A 24497-nucleotide genomic window follows, 5' to 3' on the forward strand; every position below is an offset into this window, starting at 1 on the left:
CTTGAAAGAGATTATAGTTCTTTCTCTCTGTCATGACAGGTATTATACTTTGTCATGGAGCAGTATGGCTTCACTCTGCTCCAAACCCAATTAAATAGCCATTTATATCATCTTCATCAAACTTTTCTAAAAGCAGATCTTAGTTGACGAATTTTAATTTTTAAATCCGTATTCTTAGTGGTCTCTGAAGTCAGGATCAGTCATTGTGGAAAGCAGTCTTTTGCGTTACAACCTGTAGTTGTACATCGGTGGTTCTCAACTGGGGGCAGCTTTGTTCTCCCCCCGCCGGGGGAAGGCTTTGGCAATGTCTGGAGACAGTTTGGTTGTCACCACTGGGGGTAGAATGGAGCTGTGGGTAGAGACCAGGGATGCTGCTAATGTCATAAAATATAGGACAGCCCCCCACAACGAAAAATTATTTGGCCCCAAATATCAAAAGTGCTGAGGTTGAGAAACACTGGTGTACATTAACATTTTATTACTTATCTAGTCTTCGCATTATCCAATTTAGGCTTCAGAAACCCCGTGTGAGGTAAGTGGTATTCTTCTTGCCCTGAAGGAACTATTCATTAGTGAGGGAGGGCAGGATACAAACCTTGGTCTTATCTGTATATGAAAATTTTACGACACAGTAGTCAGGGGAAAAAAAACAAACTTTTTTTTTTTTTTTTAGGGCTATTTTTGGTCTTACCTGTGTTTTTTTGCAGGGATAAATATTCATGGAATTTGAAATACATAACTTATTTTTAATATTACAGATCTAGAAATGGCCATTGCCTACTGGAATTTAGTGCTTAATGGAAGATTTAAATTCTTAGACTTATGGAATAAATTTTTGTTGGTAAGTTCATGTTTTCTGCAGCTCCATCTTTTCTCTACATTTTTACTTTGAAGATAAATTAACATTTTTTAAAGCATGACTAACTCATCTCAGAGTGTGTAGTGGACATAGAATGAGAAATTTGATTACCAGAATTTCATTACACAAGTTATTTTGCATTCTTGAATTTAGCATCATTTGGGCTGGTATTTTGAAACTCTCTGGTGATTTGGATGTTTTTTGCTTATTTTTTAAAAATAGGAACATCATAAACGATCAATACCAAAAGATACTTGGAACCTTCTTTTAGACTTCAGTACAATGATTGCAGATGACATGTCTAATTATGACGAAGAAGGTAATGAACGTTTTGGCCTTAGTAACTTTGGTTTTGTTACTTTATCACATACTCTTGAACTTCTTATCTACTTCTGTTTTTCTTGGAGTTGGATTTCTGTCCTCTGACCTCTTATTTGTGTTCTTCCGAATATATAAAATGCTTTTGTCCTCTCTACTAGCCTATATTGTTCTGTTTCTTTAAATACCAATTCGGTAATCCTGTCTTCCAGAAATGCATGAATAGTTTTCATCCATGTTTTAGATTTTCAGTTTACTTTAGATTTTCAGTTTACTCATTACTCTTCTTAATGTACTTTTATATTTGTGTTTTTATTGTTATCTGTCTTGTCTGTGAACTTGACTGTAAACTCAAGTTCAGTGACTTTGTTAAATTTGAAATGTACTTCAGCTGCCCTACTGTAGTACTGTTGACATTCAGTAAATGATCATCAATTGAATTCTTTTCTGATATTTTTTCATGTGTGTAAAAAGATATTACCATCCACTATGAGGACCTTGCTTTTATTTTTTGAGTAGTGACAGTGGTTTACATTGATTTCCTCACACATCCTTACTAAGCTTCCCTTGAGAATTAGCAGGATGCATTTTTGAGATTGTTGAATAGACAGAGGTACTCTTTGAAAAATCTCCAATGACCTTGGCCTCCTTAAAAGTGTCCTGGAACTATTTAACCAGAGATGATGTTATTTTTTTCTCTTTGTTTTCATTATGATGTACAGTCTCCACTGACAAGTGAGAAATGTCTAAGCCTGCGTATTACTGATGATAATTGTGCTTTCTGTTAGGCCTTACACAAAACTGGAGAACTTCCTGATTTGGAGGTTGGCGTGTGGATGTGTAGAGGCATGCATATGTGCAATTTAAAATCTTTTAGTAATTTATTATCATGAAATTAGATAGAGGTTGATATTTGCTGTTGATTTCCCTTGTTAAGTTCGCCACAAAATGCCGGGAAACTTTTTTCCTCCCACCTACCTATACTCTCAGTGCTGGCAGCATGCCATTATGGCCTGGCCATTTCTTAGGCTGCCAGTTCCGTGGCCTTCAGAAAACCGTGATATTCTTGATTGGTCACCAGAAGAGTTATTATTTATCACTCAGAGGATAATCAAGTCTTAGAATAATAGAGCAGAGAGAATATAAGGAATATTTTAGGTAGAAACTCTAAAAAGTCAGAATTTTGGAAGTCTGATCAGTGGGAATATTTGTAATGATATACTTTAACTGTTACGGGGAAGGTATTTTAAAAAGTAAAGGATTCTCTTTAAAATTTTATTTCTGCTTTTCCTTCTTTCTTTGTTCCCATACTTTTTTTTTTTCCCCCCCAGGAGCATGGCCTGTTCTTATTGATGACTTTGTGGAATTTGCACGCCCTCAAATTGCTGGGACAAAAAGTACAACAGTGTAGCACTAAAGGAACCTTCTAGAATGTACATAGTCTGTACAATAAATACAACGGAAAATTGCACAGTCAATTTCTGCTGGCTGGACTGAACTGAAGATCAATCCTCACAATTCAGACTGAGGGTTGTGTCAAAACTTTAAGGATACATCTTGGACCATATCGTATTTCATTCTTCTAATGGTGGTTTGGGCTTGTCTTCTAGTCTGGGCCGCTCTAAACATTTATAATTCCAACATTGTGGATTTCATCTTATATCTGTGGACCATCCTAGTTTATTCTCCCATAAGTCTTAGAAGCTTTATGGTGATTATTTTGAGGTTTCCATTCTTGCATAAAGCACAATGCTGTCTTCATCAGAAAGCAGTTTGGCATAAGAATTAAACATATGAACATCACAAACAATTTATAAAAACTTCTTAAATATATGCTTTGGGCTAGTTGCAAAGACTATGCTGATAGCACTTCCAATGAGAGTGATATATTTAAGTGTACCAGATCTGGAATGGTGTTTTGGTTTGGGGGGATTTTTTTTTTCCTGGCAAATCACATGTATTGTTGATGTGAGTAGAGTAACTGATGTCAAAATAACCAACGTGAAAAATTTTGAGGATAACTTGGTGTGCCTACCTGAAAAATTTATTGTGTTTCAGACCCTCGATTTCAAAAGGTTCCACAGAACTAGTCTGCACTTACCTTACCCATGTTTATGTATAGTTGTCTTACAGGGAACTTTTATTTAGGAAATGTCTGCATAATGTTAGATTCTGCTCCTGTCTACATTATGCACTACATAATTGGATTTCATTATGATTTTGAAATGCTTATATGCCTGTTGAATAAGTTAAACTATTTAATTTGTTTTGAATGTTTTAGATTGCTACACAATACAATATTCTAAATTTAGGCATGAGGGTTTATTTTTTTTGTTTTGTTTTTTTTTTTTGTTTGTTTTTGTCAGCACACTATGGAACACAAATGAAATTCTCTTAATTTATAAGAAGATAGTAGGAATTAAATTTTGAAAATGGTCATGATGAGCCATGAAGTTCAATCCTTATAGGTACTGCTTTCAGACAAATAGTCCATTTTTGATGACTTCTTATTTTGTTGAAATTCCTTTAACTGCTAATCACTGTGGTTGCCAAATACTTCAGGAGCAAAAATTTTCAAGCAAGCATGTACTTGATGCAAAATACCAATCTGGCTTTTATTTTTGTAAATTATTTAGTTTCTTTACCTTTTTTGTTTCGTTCAAATTAGCTCAGTTTTCACATCAGAGCAGAATCCTATCTTACATTATTTTTTTTCATTACAAGACCCATGAACTGCTTTCATGCTGAAAATGCCTCACTTTTCTGTTCACTTCCTGACATGTGAAGGGTTTCTTGCTCTCTTAAACATTTCTGTAAGGCAAGTAAAAAAAATGTAAAACTTCATATATTGGGTGACTTTGGTCTTTAGCAGGAATAGATTTTGCTTGGTATATCCAGGCAACTCTCTAAGGCCCAATGTTAAAATTATCAAAGGAATGTACTTCAGAATAGCAGTATGTTTTATGTAGATGTGGAAATGATTTTAAGAAACAGTGACATCTTACAACTACTTTTTATTTACACAGTTTCTGAAATTGAGCTTTCCCCATAGATATTATATTAATATTCCAATCATAACTTTAACTCAAGAATATTAATTCTACCAAAAGAATATTTTGAAAACTTCTATTCAGGTTACTAGAATTGGTTATTTTAAGAAAAAGAAAAAGAAAAAAAGAATCCTGCTGCTTTCAGTATTTCCTGATTTCATATTTGTAAATATAAAGAGGAACTTCAATTATGAAAAATTTAAAAAGATATATATATATATGTACTATTTTGTTTTTTGTCTTGAAGATTTTGAGTTATGGTATTGTTTTCGGATTGATTAATTCGAGTATGCTGTGTTTTAAAGTGAGATCCCATTAGCTTTTTTTTTTTTTTCCCCCAATATAAATGGTTTTTCTTAGAAGTCTGATATTGGTTCATGGCTTAGTGCCTTGGGTTTACAGACTTTTCCTTTTAAACGCAAGACCTTTTTCAACAAAATAGTGTTTGTCATCATTTTGGTACTAAACATTTATAATTACTGTGTAATTATAAACAAAAAATACATAAAGCTTTGAATATAATTATGTAGCATAAAAGTTAAGGTTGTTCACTCTATGATGGCATCTTAGAATTAAACAATACTATTACTAGGGCTGAGAAGAGAAGACTGATTTAATGTGGTGTGATTATTTTGAGGATAAATGTCTGGTTACAGGGAGTATTTTGTACTAAAAAAATGCTTATACATATGGCTGTGTATGTGTGTGAGTGTGTCTGTGAGAGAGATTGACAGAGAGAGGTTGAAAGAGACATACATGCTCATACACACATGCGCGCGCACACACACACACACACACACCTTGAAATGCTTTAATTCATTAGTGTTTCAGTCTTCATTTTGTTAAACTCCCCAGGCTGATTCTTTGTTTTAAATTGAACCACAGGTACAGTTTCCTTTTTGCCAAATGTCAAAACAGGTACACATTTTAAAATGTAATGCTTTTTAAATAGTAAAGTGTATAAAATTAGAAGTGCCCACATATAAAAATACTTGAGATCAAGATTATCGTTAGTGACTATCATCTGCAAATCTCTGTAAGTTCAATTGTGCTTCTTACAATCCCTGTCATATTACCAACAGAGGCAATAAAAGCTTCCGTGAAATTGCCATGACTAAATCTTTTCACATATTATTTCAGTGTAATATTTTTAAAGACTAAAATATACCTTAAACTTTTCCAGGAAGAGTAATTATTCATGGAAAGAGCATTGTAATGGCAAGTTTTGGGAAGAAAAGACATGCCAAGTCTTGTTTACTACATTTTTAAAATGTTTACAACTATACTGGGCTGCTTTGTTTAATTAACAGTACTGTAGTTGTGTAATATGGCATTGTAAGTGTGTGTTCTGCATTAGACTTTTAAAAAGTTTTAATGAGAGAAAGTAAATAAAATAACATGGGAAATCTTTTATATAATATCCTTACTGGGGAATTCTTATTTAAGCAAGGTTATACTATTTTTTTTTTTCCTCAAAGATTTAAGTGAATGAAGTGTTCATCTATTTTTTATTTGATAAGGAATTTGAGTAGTTGTAGCTAGTTTAATGTGCACTTAGATTTTTTGAAAACATGTTACTATTAAGACAACGTATTGTAAACCTTCTGTAACTTTTACATATGAATGACAGAAGAAAGTTAAACCTAATGAAAGAATTTTGGAATGGAAAAGGAAAGTGGTGCTGGGGAAATTTATTATAGTTCACAAAGTATGCCTTTGTAAACCTGAATCAACTTTTAGCAAGAATTAATTTATATAGTTCTAAATGTTAAGTTGTATATTTAATAGAAAATAATTATTTGGCACCTCAGCAGTTTTCTTTAAATGTTACTTTATAAAACTTTTAACAATATGATTTATATTGAATACATAGATGTTTTGATAAAATTTTATCAAATTTGATTATGTAACGATAAAATGTTTTTAAAATGTGAACTATTTAACATATATCTTAATAACTAAGGACACAACACCTGAATTGTGATTTCTACATAATGTGATAACTAGGGTTCAAATTATGGCTCATCATTTAATTGATTATAAACGAGTATATTTCTAAACTCTACTTGCCTCCATTTTTACAGTCATAGAGCAATAATTTCTATTTTTATTTTATAGAAATGTGAAGTTATATATCATGATACCTTTGATTTCTGAGGGGAAGGGGTTTATATTTTGTAGTTGATATAAACTTGAAAATTCTTAATAGTACAAATCCCCTTTTCCAGGTTTATCCTTACTATTTGTTGCCATTTTGGTTGAATATTTGCTTGATTTGTATCTGATTCTGGAGGCAGATAGTGCTTTTATTTTTAATTCATAATACAGATACATAAATGGTTTTACCAGAGCATTCTTGCCATCTTATTTTCCTTTACTGCCTGTTGGGTAATTGGCGTTTCCTGCTGACCAACTTATTTAACCACTTCCCACTAGGCTCAATGTTCTGTGTTACTGTGGCTTTTTGGCTTTTCTTTGGTTGATCTTCTTTTAAAATCTGTCATAAATAAGGAAATTATGATAAAAGGTACACAATCTTTGTAGTAGATGGAATTCCTAAAAAGTAATGTATTTATGGAGTTTTAAAGACATTATTTTGGGAATTATTTTATAGTTACCAATTTTTAAAATTGAGGTCCCCAAAGGTCTGTTTTTTTAATTTAAGTATATCCAAGTTTTTCTTATGTGTATTGCTTAAATATTTTCAGTTTAATTTTTTTGTATTTGTGCTCTGCTGAAATGTGACTTGTAATGTAGGGCATCGCTTTTTAAGCCATACTTCGAGGCTGCTATATTCCATGAGGTTGGGCCATGGAGGCAGGGTGCCTCTTCTTCCACTTTATCCATAGCTTCCTACTTTATCTCTTGCAGGTTAATGGCATTGCATATGAAATTTGGTTTGAGAAAAATGTTTGGTTAAAAGAAATTGTTTTTTAATGTCTGGCATAAGCAGGAACATTACCCCTTTGGCAGATTTTTCAGTGGAATGGAAAGAGATGGAGTTAGACCAGAATTAAAGCAGGTCTGATCATAGAAGACAGCAACTGCTTTGAAAGAAGAATCCATCAAATAATTTTAAAGAAGAATTTTGAACCAAAGTAGTTGAAAGCAAAGCTTGATTTGAGACTTGCCAGAGGCAGTATGTGAATGGCTTAATGAAGAAACAAAACAAAAAGGATAATATTTTGTATTTAGAATGTGTATGTTTAGAATGTTCATGTTCAATATAAATATTTACTTAAAATTCTAGCTCAAGTTATGAAATACTCTAAGAAAACTTTGTATTTAATGGAAAACTGGGGCAATACCAAACAAGATTTTTACAAAAAGCAATAGTGTCGGGCATACATTCAGGGGGAAAAATGGCTGAGAGAAAATGCTAGGGTAGTCTGTAGACAAGGATTTGTCTTATAGTTAACAAGGCACATAGCTAAAAGAGTAATAATTGATCAGTAAAGATTAGAGATGTATGTACTTGGAATCCTTCAAAAGTAGTGTATGTTTAGGTTTCAAGCAAATGCTAATACTATTTTTAATCCTGAGAGTAGGTTAGAACTCATTCTATTGAAATTAAATAGGGCTATCAGCCAGAACTTTAAAAGAGTCGTTCCAAAGACTTGGTGTAATGGTACTTAAAAAAAATAGCTTTATTGAGGTATAACTTACACATGATAAAATTCACCCATTGTAAATAAGCAATTTGATGGTTTTAGTAAATTTATAGAGTTGTGCAACCATCCTCACAATCCAGTTTTAGAACATTTCCATCAGCCCATAAAAGCTCCCCTCATGGTCCTTTGCAGTTGATTCCCTCCCTTACCCCCAGCCCCAGGCAGCCACTTTCATCTGCTTCATAGATTTTCCCTATCTGGGAATTACACATAAATAGAGTCAGACAATTTGAAGTCTTTTGCATCCAGCTTCTTGGCATGATGTTTTTGAGGTTCACTCCTGTTGTAGCCAATGCCTGTGCTTTGTTCATTTAATTGCTGCATAATCTTCCAGTGTATGGCTGTACTACATTTTGCTTATTCACCAGTTGATGGACATTTGGATTGTTCATATTTTTTGGGTATTATGAATAATGATGCTATGAACATTCACATATATGCCTTTGTGTGGACATAATGTTTTCATTTCTCATAGGTAGATTCCCAGGAGTGTAATTGTTGGGTTGGTTGGAAAATTTTTGCTTAATTTCCTAAAAACTGCCAAATCTTTTCCAGAGTGGCTGTACTATTTAAAAATATTCCTGCCACAAATCATAAGCGTTGCAGTTTCTTCACATCCTTGAGAATACTTGTCTTTTTTTATTATAGTCATTCTGGTGGGTATGTATTCTAAGTGTGCAAATTATACCTCGCAGTCCTAACTCGTGTGTCCATAGATTGGATATGCAGTTTGGGTGAGTATAAGGTGCCCTGTGGGATTACTGTAAAATGACTTACTATGGACATGTACTTAGTTGAAGGTAGTATTTTCTGTAGCCAGTGAGAAAAGTTATTCTAGCCTTCCAGTGGGAGTGCTCTGGTCCCTTAGAACTCTGCTGAGGAGATGAAGTGCGTAGGTGAGCAGTGCTGTGGCTGGTGCTTGGTGCTGTTGTGTGGATCATAGTTGATAAAGCTACCGAGTCAGCCTGTGACTGGTGGTAATATTTAAAACATTGTACAGACATTGCACTGCACGGATATGTCACAGTCTCTATAAGTTTCCCAGAGCTCTTTTGCTTTTAAGGTAACTGGGAATTTCTTAAATTTGTAAAACTTTAGTTGGTATCATTTAGTTGCTGCCAGCAACTTGTGCTCTTACACATAGTGGACTTTGGAGTGTAGTGCTTTTTAAATTTTTAATAGAAAATTTCAGACATACACAGAAGTACAATAGTATAATGAACCTACTTCAACATGATGAATTTATGACCGATCTTACCTGTCTATATGCCACCCATCTTTGCAACCCTGATTTATTTTGAAGCAAGTCCCACATAGATAATTCCATTTGTGTTTCAGTATTTATATCGAAAAGATAAGGATGCTTAAATATAATCACAATACTATTACCACACTTAAATGTTAACAAATTCTTAGTACTTATCCAGTCAGTATTTTAAATTGTCTTATAATTCTTTTTCCAGTTCAAGTCAGAATTCAAATAAGGTCCATACATTGCATTTATTTCTGTAAATCTTTTCACCTATGGGTCCCCGTATGTCCCAACTCCTTGCCTTGGAATACATACGTTTGAAAAAGCAGTGGTTGCTTTAAATTTTTAAATTCCTATGCAATTTATATTTAAGGTGACATTTCATGTGCTTAAAGAATGTAGTCTAACTTGAAAATATTTTGAAAGCTAATGAAGTGTATAAAAAGCTATAATCAAAAGATGTTTCCTTAATTTAAAAATATAATGGGTCTTGTATCCAGAATATATAAAAACCTCTTAAATTTAACAATAAAAAGACAACCCATTTTACAAATGAGCAAAGAATCTGAATAGGTGTATCTCCAAAAAAGATCTACAAATGGCCATCATACACATGAAAAGATGCTCAACATTATTAGTCACTAGGGAAATGCAAATCAAAACCACAATGATTTGACACCCACTAGGATTGCTTTAATCAAAGAGATAGACAAAGCAAGTGTTGATGAAGATGTGGACAAACTGGAACCCTTGTATGTTGGTGGGAATGTAAAGTGGTGCAGCCGGTTTGGAACACAGTTTGGCATATGATCCAGCAATTCCACTTCTAAAAATATAAGAGAATTGAAAAATATATATTCACACTCCAGCCCCTGGAAAACACCTTCTACTTTGTGTGTCTATGAATTTGATTATTTCAGATACCTCATATAAGGGAATCACACAGTATTTGTCTTGTTGTGATTGGCTTATTTCACGTAGCATAATGTCTTCAAGTGTCATCCATGTTGTAGCATGTGACAGGGATTCTTTTGCTTATGGCTGAATTATATTTCATGGTAGGTATATATAACATTTTTTGTCAGTGGCCATTTGGCTGTTGTGAATAAAGCTGCTAGGAAATTCAGTGTACACATATCTCTTTGAGACCCTACTGTCAATTCTTTAGGATATATACACAAGTGGGATTGCTGGATCATATGGTAGTTTTATTTTTAATTTTTTGCGGAATCCCCCCCCATACTGTTTTCCATAGCAATTATACCATTTTACAATCCTGACAATGCACAAGGGTTCCAATTTCTCTACATCCTCACTTTTGTCTTTGCACTAGCCGTCCTAACGGGTGTGAAGCAGTATCTATGCTTTTGTTTTGCATTTCTCTGATGATCAGTGATATTGAACATCTTTTTATATACTTGTTGGCCATTTGTATATCTTTGGAGAAATGTCTATTCAAGTTCTTTGCCCATTTTTGAATTGGGCTATTTGATTTTCTTGTTGAGTTGTAGTTCTTTCAATATTCAAGATATTAACCATCTGGTCTAACATGTTAAGTCCAATGTTTCCATATTGATTTCCTGCCTGGATGATCTGTCCATTGATGGGAGTGGGATATTGAAGTTCCCTACTATTATTGAATTGCTTCCTATTTCTCCCTGTCTGTTAATATTTGCTTTTTTAAAAAAAACTGCGGGCATCCTTGTCTTGTTCCTTTTCTTAGAGGACAAGTTTTATGTCTTTCACCATCAAATATAATGTAAGCTGTGTGTTTTTCATATATGATATTTATTATGTTGAGATAGTTTCCTTCTGTTTCTTGTGTGTTGGAGTTTTTTGTTTTAAATCGGGAAAGGGTGTTAAGTCTTGTCAATTGCTTTTCTGCATCAATTAGGATGATCATGTGGCTTTGTCCTCATTCAGTTAATGTGGTGTATTAGAATGATTGAATTTCATATGTTGAACCGTCCTTGCATTCCAGAAATAACTCCCACTTGTGGTGTATAATTCCTTGATGTGCTGTTGAATTTGTTTGCTAATATTTTGTTGAGGACTCCTGTATCAATATTCTTCAGGGATATTGGTCTGCAGTTGTCTTGTGTTTCCTTGTCTGGCTTTAGTATTGGCATTGCTGGTCTCACAGAAAGAGTTTGGAATTCCTTTTCTTCAGTTTTTGGGAAGAGTTAGAGGAAGATTATTGTTCTTTAAATGTTTGGTAGAATTCTCCAGTGAAGCCTTCTGGTACTGGGATTTTCTTTGTTGGGAGGTTTTGATTACAGATTCAATTTTTTTACTAGTTATTGGTCTGCTCAGTTTTTCTGTTTCTTCAGTATTAAATTTGGTTAGGTCATATGCCCATTTTTATATTGAGTTACTTATATTATTGATGTGTAAGTGTTCTCTATGTATTCGAAATACTAGATCTTTACCAGGCATATGATCTACAAATATTTCCCCCCCCTTTTTTTTTTAAGATTTTATTTATTTACTTATTTGGGAGAGAGAGTGAGCACACAAGCAGGGGGAGGGGCAGAGGGAGAGAAAGAAGCAGACTCCCTGGTAAGCAGGGACCCCGACGTGGAGCTTGATCCTAGGACCCTGAGATCATGACCTGAGCTGAAGGCAGATGCTTAACCAACTGAGCCACCCAGGCCCCCTCTACGTATATTTTCTATCCTGTGGTTTGTCTTTTTACTTTGATAGTGCCTCGTGGCACAAAAGTTTAATAAAATCCAATTTATTTTTTTCTTTGGTTGCTTGCACTTTAGATATCAAATCTAAGAAACCATTGCCTAATCCAATGTGAGAAAATGTACACTTATGTTTTCTTTTAAGAGTTTCATGGTTTTAGCTCTTTATGTCTTTGACCTATTTTGAGTTAATTTTTGAATATTGCATGAGGTAGGGGGGGCAGATTAATTCTTTTGCCTGTGAATAGCCAGCTGTCCCCTTACCACTTGTTGAAAAGACTATTTTCTTTCCCCATTGAATGGTCTTGGCACTCTTGTTGAAAACCAATTGCCCATAAATATATGGGTGTATTTCTGGATTCTTAATTCCCATCAGTCTGTTTGTCCTTCCTTGTGACAGAACCACATAGTCTTGATTCCTGTAACTTTGTAGTTAAGTTTTGAAATTAGGACGTAGGACTCCTCCAACTTGTTTTTCAAAAATTTTTTTGGCTATTTTAGGTCCCTTGCATTTCCATACAAATATTAACATCAACTTGTCAATTTCTGCAAGAAAATGCAGCTGGGATTTTGGTGGTTGGGTAGAATTTGTACAGCAGTTTTGGAGCACTTATAAGTTTTGTGTCCATATGATGTTCTTGATTCCCAGTGTCACTGTCCTTAAGTTTTCATCACAGGATTGCCTAAGTTTTCATCACAGGATTGCCTAAGTTCCTGTGGCTTCCTATATACTTTTAGTCTGTTTTTCTTTTTTTTAAGATTTTTTAAAATTTATTCATGAGAGACAGAGAGAGAGAAGCAGGCTCCCAAGGAGCAGGGAGCCTGATGTGGGACTCGATCCCAGGACCCTGGGATCATGACCTGAGCCGAAGGCAGACGCCTAACCATCTGAGCCACCCAGGTGCCCTAGTCTGTTTTTCTTCCAATCACTTATTCTTGCTGTTACCAGCATGACTTACCTAAAAGGCTTAAGATCCTTTGGTGACTCCTCAGATCTTTCAGAATTTATTCACTCATTCTAATAATATTCTAAATAAATGTCTCTAATCCCTTAATGTGTCAGGCATTATCCTAAGAATACAGCAGTGAACAAAAGAAAAATAATTGCCCTCATGGAGCTTACATTCTAGTATAAAATACATATATTGTGATATATAGTGAGAAGTGCTGTGGAGGGGGAAAATGCAGGGAAGGGGACAGTGGAATGTGCAATTTTAAATAGGGTAATCAGGGAGAGCTTCATTGAGATAGCTGAATACCTAAGAAATGAAGTCATAAGCCATGCATATATCTAACGAAAGCTTGTAGTCATTGCAAATATCAATTATAAAGACTGAGTTGGCAGCACGTTTGAGGAACATCAAGGAGGCTAGCAGGCTGGAGAGGAGGGAGTGAGGAGAATAATAGGAAATGAGATCAAAGATAACAGTAGAGGGGAGCCTGACTGGCTCGGTCAATAGATCATGCAGTTCTTTATCTCGGGGTTGTAAGTTTGAGCCCCATGTTGGGTGTAGAGATTACGTAAAAAAATCTTTTTTTTAAAGATTTTATTTATTTATTTGACACAAGCAGGGGGAGCAGCAGCAGAGGGGGAGAGAGAAGCAGGCTCCCTGCTGAGCAAGGAGCCCCATGCGGGACTTGATCCCAGGATCCTGGGATCATGACCTGAGCTGAAGGCAGACACTTAACTGACTGAGCCACCCAGGCGACCTAAAAAATAAAATCTTAAAAAAAGATAACAGGTAGCAAATTGTGTGTGGCCTTGTGGGTCATTGTTAGTGCTATGGCTTTTACAGTGAGGTGGGAAGTCATTGGAGGGTTTGAGCAGGGTAATATCAGGTCAGTACTTGAGATTTCACAAAAGTGCCTTAGCTGGTGTGTTGGGAAAAGACTGTGTGTGTGTGTGTGGGAAGGATAAGGTGAAAGCAGGAGACCAGTTGTGGTAGGCAGCCTCTAAAACATCCCCAATGATCCCTGCCTCATGAGATTCACACCCATGTGTAATCCCTTCCACTCGAGTGTGGGCTGGACCTAGTGATTTGCTTCTAATGAATAGAGTATGGCAAAGTGATGGGATATCATTTCTGAGATTAGGTTATAGTCTCCATTTTGCATGCTCTCTCTTGCTCTCTCACTTGCTCACTGTTGGAAGCCAGTTGCCATTTTGTGACCTGCCTTTAAGAGAGACCCATGTGGCAAGAAACTGAAGGTGGCCTCCAGCCAACAGCCAGTGAGGACCCAAGGCTCTTGGCCCAACAACCCACGGAGAACTAAATCTTGCCAACAACCACATCAATAAGCTTGGAAGCTGATCTTCTCACAGTTGAGCTTTCAGGTGGGACTGCAGTTCTGACTAACAGCTTGACTGCGGCCTTGTGAGGGACCTTAAATGTGAGCTACCCACATTGAATCTGCACTCAGATTCTGGATCCACAAAAAATGTGGGTAATGCCTTTGTTTTAAGATGCTAAAGTTTTGGGATAGTTTGTTACACAGCAATAGATAATATGTCAACTAAGAAGTTAATGCAATTATCCTGATGAGAAATGATGGTGACTTAAGGCAGGGTGATAACAGTGGAGCTATTAAAAAAAAAGTAGTTAAATTCTGGATATATTTTAAAGGTAGACTTTTTTTTTTTTTTTTTTTAAAGATTTTACTTATTTGAGAGAGAGAATGAGAGAGAGAGAGCACATGAGAGGGGGGAGGGTCAGAGGCAGAAGCAGGCTCCCTGCCGAGCAGGGAGCCCGATGCGGGACTCGATCCCAGGACTCCAGGATCACGACCTGAGCCAAAGGCAGTCACCTAACCAACTGAGCCACCCAGGCGCCCTAAAGGTAGATTTAACTGGATTTTCTGAGGAACTAGGTGTAAGTGAAGGAAGGAGTAGAAGTGAAGTGAAGAATGTCATAGAAGAGGAGAGGTTGTCACTGTGTAGCAAGAAAGAACTCAAAGATTATTCTAAGGTTTTTGGCCTGAGAAATTGGAGGGATGAATTGCTATTAATCAAGATTTAGAAGATACGGGAGAAACAGGTTTTGTAGGAAAAGATCAGGAGCTCAGTTCAGGGTACATGTTTATGATGCCTATATGAGCCAGTGAAATTCTGAGTAGAGATCACCAAGAATGAATGTGGACAGAAAAGAGAAGTTCAAGGACTGAGCCCTGAGGCACTCCAATATTAAGAGATCGGGTGAGGGGTGCCTGGGTGGCTCGGTTAAGCGACTGACTTGATTTCGGCTCAGGTCATGATCTCAGGGTCATGAGGTTGGGTCCTGCGTCTGGCTCCTCGTTCATCAGGGAGTCTGTGTGAGATTCTCTCCCTCTCCCTCCGCCCCTCCCCACCATGTGCACTCTCTCTCTCAAATAAATATTAAAAAAAAAATCGGGTGAGTGTAGAGGAAATAGCAAAGAAAAAGGATGAGCTACCAGTGATGGAGGAGGAAAAACAGAAAAGTGATGTAGGAGCCAAGTGAAGAGATTATTCTAAGGAGGAGGGAGTGCTAAACTATGTCAAAGGCTGCAGATAGCTCAAGAAAAATAAGAATTGCAAATTGAATATTGGATTTAGCAACATCAAAGCCATTCTTGACCTTGATGAATAGCTTCAGTGGAGTAATGGAAGGAGAATGCCTGATTGGAGTGGGCTCAAGAGAGAATTGGAGAAGAGGAGTTGGGATATCGAGTACAGACAACTCTCAAGTAGTTTTGTAGCAAAGAGGAGCAAAGTAACAGTGTGGTAGCTGGAAGGGGAAGAGTAGATTTTGTAAAGATGGGAGGAAAAACAAAATGGTTGTATGAGAAAGCTGTACTGGGTAGAAAGATGGATGCTATAGGAGAGAGGTTCCCTGGTGAGTTGTCCTAGATGAGCAGGGTAAAGTTCTGACTGTTAACATCCAACACCCTCTGCGTGTCGCTCTCTGCCTGCCTCCCAGCTCATGTGCGCCATTTGCATAGTTGGGTTTTTGCACCTGGGAGGCTTTTCATGTTCTTTCCCCAGTGTGCAATTTCCACTCTATACGTTTTCCTTTAAATGATTCATATTAATTTTTACAATAACCCAGCTTGGGTGTTATCACCCTGAGAGGCTTTCTCTAATGCCTCAATCTGATTTAGATGGTTTTCCTCTGTGCTCCTGTACCCTTTCTCTGTATTTATTCTTCTTATAGCACTTACCACAGTACTTACCACACTGAGACTCCTTGTGTATCTCTGATTAGACCATGAGGGCAATATTGATAACAAGGACCACGGCTTACTTGACTCTGAATCCTTGGCACATACAGTGTTTCACACACACTGAATATACACTAAGTCTCTGAAAGAAGAAATTCAAGAACGCTCGAAGTTTCTTCCGTTCTTGTGGTAGATAAAAGCTCTAGCAATGAAAGATCGTTGACTTTAGATTTGAAAATGGTATTGACTAATTAAGGAGAAAATATATAATTGTTCTTATTGTCCGTGGGTTCTGTGTTTGTGAATTTGCCTACTCACTAAACTCTATTGGTAACCCCCAAATCAATGGTTGCAGCAGCGAGGCTGACATTTGCAGCCGTGTCCAGAGTGGCAAAAATTTGGTGTTGCCTGTTGTGCGCGTTCCTAGTTGAGGTCAAACAAGGTGATACTCTGCTTTCGTGTTTTAGCTCTCATACTGTAAACAAGTGTCCTTTTCCTGATATATCCGGTGCCACATTTTTCATATTTTATGCTTTTTCAGGGGATGATTTTGCTGCTTAAAATGCCCACAAGTGTCATGCTGAAGTGCTGTCTAGTGGTCCTAGTGCAAGAAGGCTGTGATGTGCCATACGAAGAAAATCCATGCATTAGTTAAGCTTCATTCAGGCATGAGTTATAATTCTGTTTGTTGTGAGTTCAATGTTAGTGAATCAACAATATATATTAAAAACAAAAATTGGGCTGCCTGGCTGGCTCAGTCGGTACAGCATGCAACTCTTGATCTCAGGGTTGTGAGTTCAATCCCCATGTTGGATGTAGAGCTTACGTTAAACACACACACACACACAAACATATATTGAAGTGTCTCTAAAGAGAAACACAGAGCAAGTTTATATATTGATTGGTTGATGAAAATGTGACCAGAGGCTTGTAGGAACCTAACCCTGTTTTCTCTAGGAGCAATGGTTCATTATTTGCAGCAACTTTATAACATAACTACTGTCAATGAGAACTGACTGCAGTTCAGCCTCATTCTGAAGTTGCCGGTCACATTCTTCCCACTGCTCCCTACAGATGGGAAAGTAGGTGAGTTTCTAGATAGCCATTTTTTAAAAATTTAAATTGAATCAATTAACATACAGTGTATTATTAGTTTCAGAGGTATTAGATAGTCAACTGGAAAGTAGCCTAATCAAAATGACTTTTCATTCATAACTTTCTATTATGAAAATTGGGTCTGAAGCTACCCCACTCAGTCTGAGGGGGAAAGGCAGTACAGTAATCCCAAGGAGATCTCATATCTTGGAGCTGTGTGAGGTAGCCATGACGTTCTCTTATTACAGGTAGGTCAGGCGTGAGTGCCTAAGATGTTCTCGAGTAAATTTGCCCAGAGACTGTGGTTATCTTTGGCTTCCTGGACTCAAATTTGGAGTCGTCACATGCCTGATAAATGAATGACATTGGTAATTATTTTCACATAAAAAGAGAATTAGTATTAAGGTGTTGAGACTTTGAAAAACATTCCCAGCATTAAACATGTAGCTTTTTTTGGTGAAGTGCCCCTCCTCTTCTGTGTTTTGCCTCCATTTCTTGAGTACTCACTAAGCTTCGTATTGTGCCGAGCACTTTACTGACACCATACTGTCCAACCTTCACAGTACTATGAAGGGCAGGTATTCTTTCCCCAGTTTACAAGGAGAAAAAGGAGGCTCCGAAAGGTTAAGTAACTTATAACTAGCTATTAAATGGCAGAGCCAAGATCTGAACCTAGGCTTAATTCCAAAGCTCTTAAACATTGTTAAAGGTTTCCAGTTTGTAGAACCTGATCTCTACCTTAAAATCAACACATGAATGAGAACTCTTAAAAATTCTGAAAGAACTGGAACTCTACTGCAGGGTAACTATTTCATATTGCATTTTATAGATCATTTTGATTTTTGAATTACTAAATTCTCAGTACTTTTAAAGGAATGGATGGATTTACTTTTTATCGTTAGGGTTTTTATGTGAGAACATACTGCTTTTGATATATGGGATAGAGACATCATGGGATGATTTCAACTATTTCCCATAAGCAGCGTTAGAGGTGGCTATATGAATAACCAGTTATTTAATGTGTACATCTGGATATTAGTAGAGGTGGCAACTGTTAAGAATGGTTGTCTTTCCATGGTTACATTCTGGCAAGTATCAGAAAAACAGATATGGCCTTGATTCCACTACTGATCATTGTGAACCTGAGGGTAAGTGTTTCAACTGCATCTGTTTTTACGTCTGTCAAATGAGGGCTCCTTCTCTACCAATAATCTCTGATTCCATAATGGCTTCATGTGAGACCCATGCAACAGACTATCTCCAATCTGTTGGATCATTTTCTGGTGGAACAGATGTAATCAAGTAACCTGAGGTGTTAACTAAAACCTAGTTCCACAAATGCTGCGACAAAGTCCATCAAAATCGATTCTTCTCTATTTCCATAGTTACTTGTAGCCGGTACACGGTTACCTGTCTGGGGCATTGCTTGGTTCCTGCCTATAGTTAGGTGGTAGTTATATGACTAAGTTCTTACCAATAGAATAATCAGATTTGATGTGTCTTAGTTCTGGATTAGTGCCTTAACCATCATCATTTTTCCAAATATTCTCTTCCTGTCAATTAGAACCCGTGTCAACTCAACTCCACCCATGCAGATGGTGACAATGCCCTAGGATGGTAGATCATCAGGACGAAAAACGCAAATCCCTGAATGACTTCACGGAACAGGGCTCGCTGCTGACTGGAAGTCTCCACAGACTGTAATCACAAAATGTTATACCTCTTCTCTTTAATCCTCTTTATTGTTGTTGGGTGTCTGTTGCAGCAATATGGCCTTATATAATCACTACATGGCTGAATGTGAAAAATTTTTCTAAGGGAAACAAGACAAATTTTGAATTGGATACTCAGATGCTTTGTATTTCCAGATTTATTAACAAATCTGTAACTTGCTTAGAGACATGAAGAAAAGAATGTTTAGCTCACTTGTTCACAAAATTCAGCGTATCTGAGTTTTTTTAGCTTATTTTTAATGTAATCACCTAGTCCTACTTCTAGAGATTCTGAATTGGTTCAGCAGAGCTGGAGCTCCAAAAGAAAAGGACCCAGCCTCATAAAGACCCAGCAGAGAACATTCCATGCAGAGAGAATAGGACTACAAAGTCCCTGAGGCGTGAATGGATTTGGTAAGTTTGAGGAACAGAAGGGAAGGCAGTGAGGTGGCAGCTCAGTGGGTGAGAGAGAGCGGCACGAGATGAAATCAGAGGGGCAGGCAGGAGCCACATCATAGATTATGATTTTGTAAGCCAAGGAGTCTGAATTTCTAAGTGCACTGGGATACTTTTAGGGATTTTAAAATAAGGAGCAAAATATTTGAGTTTTGCTTTTAAAAAATGACTCTAGGGGTGGCCTGGCTGGCTCCCCTAGAATGTGCAACTCTTGATCTTATGGTCATGAGTTCAAGCCCCACATTGGATGTAGAGCATACTTAAGTAAAAAGGGGACAGACTCTGCTGTGTGGAGAGTGGTTCCTAGGTAGATAAGAGCTTGGCGTCTAGACTAGAGGTGACGCTGGTTTGAACTGGTGACAATGGTAGAAGAGAGGTGGGCAGATTAGGGATATATTTTAAAGGTGGGATCAAAGAATGTAACAATGGATTGTATGTCAGGGGAGAGAAGGAAAGACATTTTTAATGGGAACAGTTGTGTGGATGATGGTGTCATTTATTATGATGGGAGAAAACTGGATTAGAAATGGGAAGAAAATCAAGAATTCTGTTAGGGTTAGTCATGCATGTTTCTTATTCTTCTCTCAAAACAAACAAGTCAAAATAAGTAATGCTCCAAAGTATAGCCAGATATTTTTAATGTTTCTTGTCTGGATGCTGTGAGCACTTTTGGGCAGGACAATTCTGCACTGGATCTGAGTCCTGCATGTTTTACCCCAGGAAATGAATTACTGGCAGATTCCTTCCTTCCCAGTGTGACAATCCAAAATGCACATATTTATTTTATTTATTTTTATTTTATTTTAGTAAGTTCTAAGCCCAGTGTAGGGCTTGAACTCGCAACCCTGAGATCGAGTCTCATGCTGTAACAACTGAGCCATCCAGGTGCCCCACAAAATGCACACATATTTTAAAATGTACTTGCAGGGTAGTTCTATTCCAGGTTGTAACTCTAGTATACCTTTGCTAGTGCAAGGGGTCCTTATATTCCTATGTGTGTGTTTTCTCAAGCAATGAATAGTAAAACTACAACTTATACAATAAATTCTGTAAATTTTTTTGCATTATGCTTATGGGCACTTTGCCCAGGCCAGTTCATTGTCCAGGCCAAGTCATTCTATTATTCTCATTCTTTTTTTTTTTTTTTAAGATTTTATTTATTTGACAGAGAGAGACACAGTGAGAGAGGGAACACAAGCAGGGGGAGCAGGAGAGGGAGAAGCAGGCTTCCTGCTGAGCAGGGAGCCCGATGTGGGGCGCGATCCCAAGACCCTGGGATCATGACCTGAGCCGAAGGCAGATGCTTAACGACTGAGCCACCCAGGTGCCCCTATTATTCTCATTCTTAATTATCTGTCTTATGCCACCACAATTAATTGTTCATTTTTACTAACAAATTTAAAGTATTAGAAAAAGAACTATGTAAAAATCACAATCTAGTGACATTTGTTAGTCTTTTTGAAAGTACGAATCTGGAAAGAATGAAGAATGTTGGAAATGGTAAATGTGGATAAATATAAAAGACTTCATAAAATATTAATTTCTTAAATTGTTCAAAAGCAAAAAATATTTTGTTGGGTTTATAAAATGTAAATATATATGACAATAGTAGAAAGGATTGGAAGAGGGATAAATGGAATTATACTGTTGTAAACTTCTTACATTATAGATGGAGTGGTGTAATAAATCAAGGTAGACAGGTTCAAAGTAAGGATGATGTATTTAAATCCTAGGAGTAACCTCTGAAAATAGAGGTATAACCAAAAAGCCAAAAGAGGAGACTGAATGCTGAAAACTAATAAAATCCAAATGAAGGTAGGAAAGGAATAAGAAAGGCCCAAAGTAGAGATGGAATAAATAGAAAATAAGGAGCAAGATGGAAAGTTTAAAGGAAAATATATCAGTATTTATAGTGAACATCAATAGGCTAACCACTCTAACTTTAAAAGAGATTGTTGGAGTAGATAAAAAGCAAGACCCAAGTAAATGCTTTTATATGAGAGTCATGCTTTAAATATAGAGACACAAATGGGTTAAAAGGATAGAAGAAGATGTACCATGTAAAGAATAAGCATAAGAAAAGTTGTGTGGCAAAAAAAAGAAAAGAAAAGTTGTGTGGCTATATTAATATCACTAATTAATAAATTTTAAAAAGGACATTTCATAACGATAAAAGTAACAATTCATCAAAACATAACAATCCTAAATATGTATGTCTCTAATAACAGAGCTTCAAATTGTATGAAGCAAAAACTGACAGAGAGAAATGGACAAATCCACAATTACACTTGGAGATTTTACCATTCATCATTCAGTAATTGATAGAATTGACCAAAAACAAATCACAAAAATAAAACAACCAAAACAATAACAAAAAAACTAGTATAACTACAGAACTGAAAATCACTGTTAATCAACACAATCAATTTTTTTTTATGTTTCAAGTTTTTATTTAAATTCCAGTTAGTTAACAAATAGTGTAATATTGGTTTTAGGGGTGGAATTTGGTGATTCATCACTTACATATAACACCCAGTGCTCATCACAAGTGCCCTCCTTAATGCATCATCATCCACTTAGCCCATCTTCCCACCCAGCTTCCCTCCCGCAGCCCTCAGTTTATTCTCCATAGTTAAGAGTCTGTTTTATGGTTTGTCCTCCCCCCTTCTCTTTTTTTCTTTCCCTCATGTTCATCTGTTTTGTTTCTTAAATTCCACATATGAGTGAAATCATGTGGTATTTGTTTTTCTCTGCCTGACTTGTTTTGCATAGCATACTACACTCTAGCTCATCCACATCACTGCAAATAGCAAGATTTCATTCTTTTCTATGGGTGAGTAATAGGCCATTGTATGTATATGCATATCTTCAGTAGATGGATATTTGGGCTCTTTCTATAATTTGGCTATAGTTGATAATGCTGCTATAAACACTGGGATGCATGTGCCCCCTGGAATCAGTATTTTTGTATCCTTTGGGTAAATCCTTGGTAGTGCAATTGCTGAGTCATAGGGTAGTTCTGTTGTTAACTTTTTGAGGAACCTCCATACTGTTTTCCAGAGTGGCTGCTTCGGTTTATGTTCCCTCCCAACAGTGTAAGAGGGCTCCCTTTCTCCACATCCTCGCCAACATCTGCTGTTTCCTGGGTTGTTAATATTAGCCATTCTGACAGGTGTGAGGTGATATCTCATTGCAGTTTTGATCTGCATTTCCCTGGTGATGAGTGCTGTTGAGCATCTTTTCATGTGTCTATTAGCCATCTGTATGTCTTCTTTGGAAAAATGACTATTCATGTCTTCTGCCCATTTCTTAACTGGATTATTTGGTTTTGGGGTGTTGAGTTTGATAAGTTCTTTTTTTTTTAATATTTATTTGTCAGAGAGAGACATAGCGAGAGAGGGAACACAAGCAGGGGGAGTGGGAGAGGGAGAAGCAGGCTTCCCGCTGAGCAGGGAGCCTGATGTGGGGCTCTATCCCAGGACCCTGGGATCATGACCTGAGCTGAAGGCAGACGCTTAATGACTGAGCCACCCAGGCGCCCCGAGTTTGATAAGTTCTTAATAGATTTTGGAAACCAATCCTTTCTCAGACATGTCATCTGCAAATATCTTCTCTCACTCCGAAGGTTGCCTTTTAGTTATATTAATTGTTTCCTTCACTGTGCAGAAGCTTTTTATCTTGATGACATTCCAATAGTTCGTTTTTGGTTTTGTTTCCCTTGCCTTCAGGGATGTATCTAGTAAGAAGTTGCTATGGCCAATGTCGAAGAGGTTTCTGCCTGTGTTCTCTATGATTTTGATGGTTTCCTGTCTCACATTTAGGTCTTTCATCCATTTCGAATTTGTTTTTGTGTATAGTGTAAGAAAGTGGTCCAGTTTCATTCTTCTGCTTGTAGCTGTCCAGGTTTCCCAACATCATTTGTTGAAGAGACTGTCTTTTTTCCACTGGATATTCTTTCTTGCTTTCTCAAGGATTAGTTGACCATATAGTTGTGGGTCCGTTTCTGGGTTTTTTATTCTGTTCCTTTGATCTGTGTGTCTGTTTTTGTGCCAGAACCATACTGTCTTGATGACTACAGCTTTGTAGTATAGCTTGAAGTCTGGAATTGCGATGCCTCCAGCCTTGCTTTTCTTTTTCAAGATTGCTTTGGCTATTTGGGGTCTATTGTGGTTCCCTACAAATTTTAAGATTGTTTGTTCTAGTTCTGTGAAAAATGCTGGTGGTATTTTGATAGGGCTTGCATTAAATGTGGAGATTGCTTTGGGTAATATAGACATTTTAACAATATTTGTTTTTCCAATCCATGAGCATGGAATGTCTTTCCATTTCTTTGTGTCATCTTCAATTTCTTATTTTCTTTCTTTTTTTTTTATTTTTTAAAGATTTTATTTATTTATTTGACAGAGAGACAGCGAGAGAGGGAACACAAGGAGGGGGAGTGGGAGAGGGAGAAGCAGGCTTCCCACGGAGCAGGGAGCCCAATGTGGGGTTTGATCCCAGGACCCTGGAATCATGACCCGAGCCGAAGGCAGACGCTTAACCACTGAGCCACCCAGGCGCCCTTTCAATTTCTTTCATAAATGTTCTCTAGTTTTCAGAGTACAAATCTTTTACCTCTTTGGTTAGGTTTATTCCTAGGTGTCTTATGGTTTTTGGTGCAATTGTAAATGGGATTGATTTCTTGATTTTTCTTTCTTTTGCTTCATTTTTGGTGTATAGAAATGCAACAGATTTCTGTACACTGATTTTGTGTACTGCAACTTTACTGAATTTGTGTATCAGTTCTAGCAATTTTTTGGTGGAGTCTTTTGGGTTTTCTCTATAGAATATTATGTCATCTGTGAATAGTGAAAGTTTGACTTCTTCCTTGCCAATTTGGATGCCTTTTATTTTCTTTTGTTGTCTGATTGCTGAGGCTAGGACTTCCAGTACTATGTTGAATAACAATGGTGAGAGTGGACATCCCTGTCTTTTTCCTGACCATAGCGGAAAAGCTCTCAGTTTTTCCCCATTGAGGATGATATTAGCTATGGGTCTTTCGTATATGGCCTTTATGATATTGAGGTATGTTCCCTCTGTCCCTACTTTGTTGAGGATTTTTATCAAGAATGGATGCTGTACTTTGTCAAATGCTTTTTCTGCATCTATTGAGAGGGCCATATGATTCTTATCCTTTTATTAATGTGGTATATTACATTGATTGATTTGCAAATATTGA

General features: G+C 36.8%; 1 protein-coding gene across 3 annotated transcripts in view; it reads left to right on the forward strand.

Moving 5' to 3' along the window:
• The window catches only part of DCUN1D1 (defective in cullin neddylation 1 domain containing 1), a 31708-nt gene extending 26362 nt beyond the window's left edge, over positions 1-5346 (forward strand). For all 3 annotated transcript variants that reach the window (XM_064584819.1, XM_045903301.3, XM_045903302.3), the window contains exons 5-7: positions 759-841; positions 1082-1178; positions 2509-5346. In XM_064584819.1, the coding sequence (XP_064440889.1) occupies positions 759-841; positions 1082-1178; positions 2509-2588 (260 nt within the window). In that variant the 3' untranslated portion in view covers positions 2589-5346. The remainder of the gene's footprint in view (positions 1-758; positions 842-1081; positions 1179-2508) is intronic.
• The last annotated feature ends 19151 nt before the right edge of the window (positions 5347-24497 follow it).

Source organism: Mirounga angustirostris, unplaced genomic scaffold (assembly GCF_029215605.1).
Source record: "Mirounga angustirostris isolate CCGP_5_RB_7025 unplaced genomic scaffold, mMirAng1.0.hap1 SCAF_1, whole genome shotgun sequence".
Taxonomy (NCBI): domain Eukaryota; kingdom Metazoa; phylum Chordata; class Mammalia; order Carnivora; family Phocidae; genus Mirounga; species Mirounga angustirostris.